Source organism: Lycium barbarum, chromosome 6, assembly GCF_019175385.1.
Source record: "Lycium barbarum isolate Lr01 chromosome 6, ASM1917538v2, whole genome shotgun sequence".
In the NCBI taxonomy this organism is placed as follows: domain Eukaryota; kingdom Viridiplantae; phylum Streptophyta; class Magnoliopsida; order Solanales; family Solanaceae; genus Lycium; species Lycium barbarum.
This window is the reverse complement of record NC_083342.1, coordinates 85,075,294-85,084,789: the sequence shown is the minus strand read 5'-3', so window position 1 is coordinate 85,084,789 and position 9,496 is coordinate 85,075,294. Positions and strand designations below refer to the sequence as shown.

General features: G+C 35.5%; 1 protein-coding gene across 1 annotated transcript; it reads left to right on the top strand.

The window, feature by feature from the left end:
• The first annotated feature begins 5,216 nt into the window (after positions 1-5,216).
• LOC132644134 (uncharacterized) lies at positions 5,217-6,011 on the top strand. Its single transcript, XM_060360710.1, has one exon. It carries the CDS (start codon positions 5,217-5,219, stop codon positions 6,009-6,011), a length of 795 nt encoding a protein of 264 aa, XP_060216693.1.
• Positions 6,012-9,496: the final 3,485 nt, after the last annotated feature.

Below are 9,496 nucleotides of genomic sequence, written 5' to 3'. Positions count from 1 at the left end.
GATTCGATATTTCGTGATATTGTGACAGCTAAAAAAAAATACTTTGCAGCGGATTTCTTGGGGGTTCAAGAACTCATTTTTTGAAAGGGAATTTCGGGTTCATCTCTGGTTTCTTTTTGCAAGGCAATTTTTGGGGGTTCTAAAAACCTGTTTTCGTAAAGGGATTCTCGCCTTCCCAAATCTTTCCTCCCTTTCAAACGATTCATCTTCCCCTATTTATAGGGTTTTGTGTTGAATAAAAGAAAGAGGGCAGGAGCGGAAGAGAGAGAGAGATAGGAGCGGGGAACGGGGGAAGTGGGAGTGGGGTAGGCGGAGATGGTGGGGAACAGAGGAAGGTGGAGCAGGAGAGAAAGAGGGAGAAAGGAGGAGGAAAGGGGAAAGGGAGCGGGAGAGAGAGAGAGTGAGGGAGAGAGAGAGATGGGGGTGGCGGCTTGAAGGAGAAAAAAGTGAAAAGGAAACCCTAAAAGGGTTTCCTTTATTTTGAACGGATCCGGGTCGGGTCCTTTGTGGGTTGGGTCAATTTCTTTTGGACTGGGTATTAAATGAATGGGCTGGTCCGAAGTGTTGGTTAATTATTTGGGCTGGGGTGAATTAAGTTGGGCTGGTAATTAAAGTGTGGACTGGTTTTGTGAATTGGTCCGAAAATAGTATGAGTTGATTGGGCTACTACATTTAAATAAAAGACCTATTTAAATAAACTTGTGTTAAAATATTACTTAATATAAAATATGCAATTATTAGTATTCAGATAATAAAAAATGGCGTTGTAATAGCCGTGCAATAATATTTCGAAAATTCACCGTAAATAAAATTATTATTTAATTAGGCGAAGATAAATGCGATGTGAGTGCGTAAACCGATAAAATGTGCTAAAATGATAAAATAATAATAATAGTAAATAATAATAATAATAATAATAATAATAATAATAATAGTAACTGTAATAGAATAATAAAACGTGAGTATTAATAAGAGGCTAATAATTATAGTAAAATATAAATATATATTTTTTAAATTTTCCCAGAATATCAGAAGCGTAAATAGGTATTTCGGAGGAGAGGCGGGACAAAATTGGGTGTCAACAATTGGCTCTATCATCTGTGGGGCTCAAGCAAGGTTCATACCTGGTAGGAGGATCTCAGATAATATTATCCTGTCACATGAACTAGTTAAAGCTTATAGCAGGAAGAACCTATCAGCCAGGTGTATGATTAAAATTGACTTACAAAAGGCTTACGACTCTGTGGAATGGGTTTATTTAGAACAAGTGATGTCAGAATTGGGGTTTCCTCAGTTGTTCCAAAATTGGGTGATGACCTATGTCAAGACAGTCCAGTATTCTATTATTGTGAATGGGGAGTATGCCACACCTTTTCAAGCGGCTAAGGGTCTTAGGCAAGGTGACCCAATGTCTCCATTTCTGTTTGTTATTGCCATGGAGTACCTTAGCAGGAGCTTGAATGAATTAAAGGCCAACAAGGACTTTAAATTCCACCCTCAGTGTGCCAAACTAGGAGTGACCCACCTATGCTTTGCATATGACCTATTGCTATTCTCTAAAGGGGACTTAAACTCTGTTAAAGCTTTGCAACAATGCTTCCAAGCTTTCTCTGATGCTTCTGGCCTACAGGCAAACTTGGGGAAAAGCTCTATTTATTTTGGAGGTGTCCCACTTGAGACTAGAGCACTCATTGCCCAGCAATTACGGTACAACATTGGAGAGTTACCATTCAAATATTTGGGGATCCCACTGTCCACTAAAAAGCTTTCCATCCTGCAATAGTATCCCCTTATTGAGAAGATTACTGCAAAAATCTCCACATGGACTGCTCGAAAATTATCCTATGCTGGGAGAGTTCAATTAGTACAAGCTGTATTATTTGGTATACAAGCATATTGGGCCCAATTATTCCTCATTCCTTCTAAAATACTCAAGCTGATTGATGGTGTCACACCTTAATCTCACTAGGGTGTGATGGGCACCCGACCCTTATTTAGGGTCGAGCGAACCCGCAGACTCTTATTACATACATAACCTCTTTGGACTTCTAAATCAAATAAACATGAAATTCATAGTAAGGCTTTCAAAATCTTCCTTTCCATCGTACTCAAATCAGATAGAATCTGTAATCACATGGACTTTATAACATAACACAAAATGACACATCGGCTGATGGAGCCGCTTCCAAGACTGACTTCTGATACCCACAACTCTGTCTGCGAATTCTCTAACTTCGACTAAGACATTATAGCTTAATACTCTGACCCGGCAACACTCCAGAGGCAAATGGAGTTGCCATCTTTGCTGGAACATCTTCTATAGTGACTGCTACTCATCTGGGTGTACCTGCGTGGCCACAAGAAGGGACGTCAGTACGAGCAATGTACTGAGTATGTAAGGCATGAATAGTAACATAGTAAGGGATGTAATTATGAATAATAATAGGATGGAAATATAGAGCATATCATGGGGTAAAAGAGTAACCTGTACATCTGAGTGCCTTTTAGGTCGGATGTCATGCATGCTTATCTTTCTTTTAAAAACATTTCTTTTTCATATATATGGAAAATAGAACATATCATATTGCCGAGGCGTCGGCTCCGATCCATTTAGCCACATATATCCCGCGTCCGGGACGATATTAACCGATGTGGGATTTGCCTGAACCAATGTGGGATTTGCCTAAACCAATGTGGGATTCGCCTAAACCAATATGGGATTCGCCTAAGGCAAACCTTACACTCACCCCCCTTTGGGACTCAACGTTCTTGCTGAGGTTTGCCCCACCATTGGGTTTGCCCCACCACTGGGTTTGCCCCACCATTGGGTTTGCCCCACCACCGGCTCTGATACCAACTGATCAGGTGGCTATGCGTCTATAGCGCCTCACCTTTTCCCTTACCCCATATACATATACATATATCATGTTCATGTATCATATACATACATCATCCAAGCAGCATGCAGGAGAGCCCAAAGAATGTTATGTCTTTATCGGAGTGACGTACGGTCGGTAACCTCCGAATATATTATGGAATAATCATCATGGCTTCGTCTCACTTTGAAGGAACAATTTTTTTATAAGATGAGACTAGCAACGAATGACAGCGTTAAGAGAACATGGAATAAGATCATAAATCTCATAAGCCGTCACTTCATATACATATGCACATAGAACAAATTTTTTAAGACTCGATGGGTACGTACATAAATCGACACCTGAAGGCTCAGAAACAAGTTTCAGGTCAATCCGATTTAGTATAAGAAAGTTATGAGCGTTTAAAGTACAGAACCTTCTACGAACGTTTCAGAAGCCATTTTTGGAAAATCAGAGCAATAATCATATCAAGTACCTTTCGGAGATCGCTATGGATCAAATCAACATAAGGCTTTTGGAACCACACACTGGCATCAAGACATAGCAAAATAGTTCTTCGGAAGTCAAGAACATTAGCCATCCTAGTGGCTCTAAGAATAGGAATTTCTTTAAAATCATACATATACGTCATCAGCTCGTTTCATAAGGATCATGCCAAAGAAAGAAAGGGTAAGCCTTACATACCCGTTCCACGTCCTATTAGCTACGCTTATTTATCCGAGCTTGCCAGTCTACATTCAAAAGAATTCACACAATCATTAGATTCGTCGTCATACACTTTCCTTAATCCTTCAAATGAATTCATTTATAATCTGCCGAAATTTCGGCAGCATCTCCCCTGTAAATACACCATCCCCGAGAATCTAACCCGACCAATTCATCAACAACAATCCGAGAATTCAACTCGGCCAAATTATCACAACAATATCAACAATCATATCTCTAACTTCAACAATCAATCCAAAATATATTCTAACATGGTTCAAGAACTTTCAAACAATTCACATAATGTTCAAACAACCCAACCAACATACCACTTCACCCGAAACCTTCCAAATTCAACAAGAACAATAACAACACATTTTTTCTCTTCCAAGTTCATGATCTACACTAACAATCTACACACTAACAACTTCATCAATTAATTCAAAATACATTCTAACGTTAGTAACTTCTTTTACATAATCCAACGACATTTTTCTTATATTCCATACAATCACAACACCCAACTTACAATCTTCCAAACACATCTCTTGCTTCCAAATTCATGAGTTATATCCACAACCCACACATTAACAAATTCATTCATACAAATATAAGGAATCATACTAATATCACATTAACTTCTTCAATAATCTACCAACAATTTCCACTTAATTTCAAACCATTAAATCTTCATTTTTTTTTATGGAATTCACAACATCAACAATCAAACTACTAAATGAAATCAATTCATCATATCCACACAACATGGCCCTATTCGGCCACCACCTCCACACATATATATTATGAATTTCATCCATTTCCACATACTACGACACTTCACAAATCATCTATAACACGTGAAAAAGAAGATTGAACACATACCTTCTTCATCTAACTTATTGGCTTAGCTAGGGTTTATAACTTGCAAGAATGGATGTTCCGCTTGCTCCAATAACTACTCCACGTTAAAGAGAACGTTCCAATTGGTTGGAATACTAGAGGAAAATAATTTTTCCTTGATCACTTTCCATGGTTCATGTTCGGCCAACCATGGCCGAACACCCCTTTCTCTCTCTCTTTTTCTTTTCTCTCCAAGCTTCTTTATTTAGAGGATAGAATATGCCTTATTTAGTCATCCATTGTATATATATATATGGCTTCTACCAACACAAGGTGGACACATGTCCCCTTCTCCCTTTTTCTTGAACTTTCTTAAATTAAACAAATATGACCACTTGTCTTATTATATAAGCTTTGGTCCATATATGTATTTATAATTAGCCCCATTTAATAAAAATATGGGCATATGCCACACGGCCAACATGGCCCCCTTCAAGGACCTTCTTGAATATTTTGTGAAATTCCCATTTTGCCCCTAACCTTCCACAATATTACCATGAATCACTTTGTGAATTTCCATTTTTACCCTTAGCCTTTCTCAACATTTCCATACTAATAAACAACTTGTTCATTAAAATAATTTTGGAAAATAGTCTTGCCCTTAACTTACCACGACTTCCTTGAAATGTCTGAATGTATGAAATACGGGATATAACAGATGGTCATTGTAGAAGTTATATCTAGTCGGGGGAAGGGGTTATTACAAAAAAAGCCCTGGTTGCTTGGGAAAGGATGTGCTGCCTAATATCTGCTGGTGGGTTAAATTTAATTCAACTACAAAAATGGAACCAAGCAGCAGTTGCAAAATTATGTTGGGACCTTGCACACAAGGAAGACAAGTTATGGATCAAATGGATCCATACTTACTATATTAAGGACCAGCAGTTGGGGGATTGTGTAATCCCTCAACAAGCTAGCTGGATGACAAAGAAGATTTTGGCCTCTAGATATATTATGTTGCAGTCCTACCTACCATCCCCTCAACACCAAAGCATGATCAGAACCTTTTACTTGCAGCTCATAGGGGATTTACCAAGAGTACAATGGAAATGCCTGAAGTTTGGTAATAAAGCTAGGCCTAAAGCATGCTTTGTTATGTGGTTGTGTCTCCAACAAAGATTATTAACTGCCGATAGGCTACTTAAGTGGGATATAGAGGCTTCTCCAACATGTGTTATGTGTCAACAAGATCCGGAGTCCCATGAGCACTTATTTGTTACCTGCACTGTAGCCAAAACTCTATGGGCTAAAGTCTTGAGATGGAGTAACAATCAACTCTGTATTGCTACAACGTGGAATGAGTTTGTTCAATGGGGAATCAGTTCTGCTAAGGGAAAAGCACAACAAGCACAACTGTTCAAGATGGTATTTGCTGAATGCACCTATGCTTTATGGACTGAAAGAAACCAAAGGTTATTTGAGAGTACGAGTAGACATGTGGATCAGTTGGCAAAGGACCTGGCTGTTATATGCACTGTACGAGTACCTCCTGGGCTGCAAACTCTAATTCATAGTTTCCAGTTTTGATTTTCTGTTTGCCAGATGCTGTATTGATAGTCAGTGTGTTGATTTTGAGATCTTAGCAAGCTGTGGTAGCTTGACTAAACTTGTAATGATTGCTACTGGTGATTAATAAAATATGTTAGTTACCAAAAGAAAAAGAAACTTCAGGAATTCGAACATATACAAATGAAACGTTGTAGCATTATCCTAGGTTTGAACCATCCTTTCTCGAATTGTGTAGTTGAAACTAAAAAAAAAAAAATCTAAAGTGTGAATTATGTCGATTAGCATTCTGAAAAATTGACCGTTTTGTCCATTTTACATCAAAATTTAACTCATTGGGCCCGTGCTATGCACGACCATGGATCTATCTAGTACATAATAGATAATGAACTCTTCGATAAAAAAGTGCATTTGTCGCTGCTTCACTTTGCCTAAACCAAGGTGCATAATTATAAACCACAATAAAATGGACAATGGATGATTAGAGGTGTCAATATGGGCCGGCCCAGCCCAATCCAACCCAACCCTAAAGGGCCAAAGAATTAAATGAGCTAGGATGCGTTGGCCCTTTTAATTGAAGGGCCTGCAAAATGGCAGCCCAACCCAACCCTAAGCGGGCCGCGGGTTAGGACGGGTCAGCCCTTTATGTTTTTCCGTCTTCCGAAATAACATTTTCTAAGTGATTTTTGGTACAATTTGAACATGAAAATTTTGCAATATGAAATAGAATCTTCTACCACCCATTCTTGCGCAAATTCATATCATAGAAGAAAAAAATTTAAGATAACAAATATAAATTATTATTTTTTATCACTAATTCAAATCACGTTCAAAAGAAATTAAACATAATATAAATTCTAAGACTAAAAAGTATTACTCTAGTTTCTAATTTACTACCCAGTAGTAAGTACATTCTTTTTTTCTCATTACTTTTTATCTTTTTGTTTAATTTACTTATATTTTTTTTAAAAATTAATTAATTTATTATTCTTTTCTGGCTTCAAGGGCTGACCTCAGCCCAACCCTTGAGGCCGACGGGTCAAGAGAGGCTGGACTTTTGAGCTCCACTTCTATATGGGCCAAAGAAATCCTAGCTCAACTCTACTTAAATAAAGGATTGGGTTGGATCGGCCTCGCGAGCCAAGCCCATATTGACAGCTCTATGGACGATGAACAATAAAAATACCCTGCCTCTTTATCTCCTTGGCTTGAGGTTGAAGTCTAAACAATAAAAAATAATAGAGAAGAAGAAGATGCACCATCAAATAAAACAATCATAATATGTTGGTGTGTATGTGTGAGCGTGTGGTTTCTACACTTGCTCCATTTCAATTAGAAAATGTACATCTCCCTTTTAGTAGGTGCCAAAAGTATGTCCGCTTTACTTTAGAACATTAAGTAGGCATTTGGCCATGCGTTTTGACCTCAAACCAGCGTTTAGATATGCGTTTTCACTTATGGTTTCAAAATCCAACTCATCAAAAAATACATGATTTAGGGTTTGAAACCATGGTTTCAACTTTTTTAAATATAAAATTTAACCCATAAGTTTATATTTTGTAAAAAAAGATCCATAAGTTAGTAGATATTTTTAACAATTACCTCCATCAATCATTTATTAATCTCATTAACTCCCACCAACCTTTATTTATGTCTACCAACCTTTAAATTTATATGGGAGGACTATATTAATGAGTAGTTACATTACTATTCATGTTAAATTTTCGTTTTTATTGAACTAAAGTTTGATTAATTGATGTTGTATTTTTTAAAAAGGTCTCCTAGTAGTGTCCTAATTTTGTTATGAACTATGACTTGCTCATTTGGTAAGATTATATAAGAATTGAGAATGTTTTGATAGTTTTCACAATTTGTGGAGTTTTTATGTCTATAAGAGAAAATACAACTTAAAATATCTAAATTGCATGTCCAAACATGGTTTGAAACCATGATTTCAAACCATATCCAAACGGGGCCTAAAGTTTCCTGTTGCAATATAAATTGAAAAGAAAAAGAATTGTTCATTTTAAAGTTTGGTCATCATGGGGATTATATACTCATGGACCCCTTAAAACAGCCAAACCTCTTTATAACAGCATCGTCGGATCCGAGAGAATGGTTGTTATACACCTATAACAACATTGACATTTAGATAATATTTCGCTGTTGTAAGCAAAAAAGATGTATAAATCTAATTTTTCATCTTTAATTGTCAAATTCTAATCTTAATCACACTTTGTATAACGAAGGAAATCTTTCAATGATGAATATATATATATATATATATATATATATATATATATATATATATATATATATATATATATATTCAAATGATTTTATTGTCATAAATAGTGTATTAAAGGATAAAATATTTGGTCAAAATCTCTACTTATTATTGGTAATCATACATATTTTATTTTTATAAAGATGGTTAATTTTTATATTACCAAAAAAGAAAATAGTTGTTATATGGGGGTAATTTTACAAAGTGCATACTATTATAAAGTTGGTTGTTGCTGTTATAGGTAAAATGAGTTATAGAGAAGTAAAATATAACATAAAAAATCGATTCCGAAAAAACCTGATTGTTATAGAGAAGTATTGTTAGACACGAATGTCGTTATAGAGAGGTCTGATTGTACTCATGAATTATGGCTCTTAACGATTCGTTCGTCATATCATATTCATCATCATAATCACAATATATTAGAAGTGGATAGCCATTTGTTGTAGAGTTAATTTACTAAATTTTCATTCAAATATTGAACTACTAAATTAACTCCTCTACCTAAAAGTAGATTTATTTTCCATTAATATTTTATTTGAAATACTATTATGTGAATGTGTGGATTAAAAAAAAAGAAGTTGTCCATTTAATACGGATCCTATTAAATGACAAACTTTAGTTATAGTAAAACATGTGAATTGTAACAAGAAAATTATGACAACCTAAGCCCTTCCACCGGTTATGAATGTGTGAAAAAAAAAATGAAGTTACACATTTAATTGGAGTCCTATTAAATGCTAAATTATGGATAAGCTAATTGTGTGTTCTATAAACTTTTGGTGATTCAGTTGATTGGTACCAAAGTAAATTGCTAATTAATTATCTTATTTGTTGAAGAAAATTATCCGGTTGAAAAATAAATTTGATTCCTATTAAGCTTATATAGATGGCCTTGGAAATCTGTAATATACATAATCATCACAACTAGAAGCAACAATAAAGGAAAGTTGCAGCTTTATCAGGTAAGTTATTTTTCTTTATTACTTACTAATCAGTATGAGTATTTATAAAATCGTATACTCTTTTTTATCGACATTTTCATTAAGCAACATTTTCCAGTTTATAAAAAAAATGAAGAAATTATTTGAATAATTGTTTTTTTTGTTATCTTTGATTTTACAAAAATTTGTATCGAGTGCCTAATAAATATTAGATTTGAGGCAAGATTATTGTGTTGTCAGAGTGAAAACAAATTTTGATTACTGCTAAGCTTATA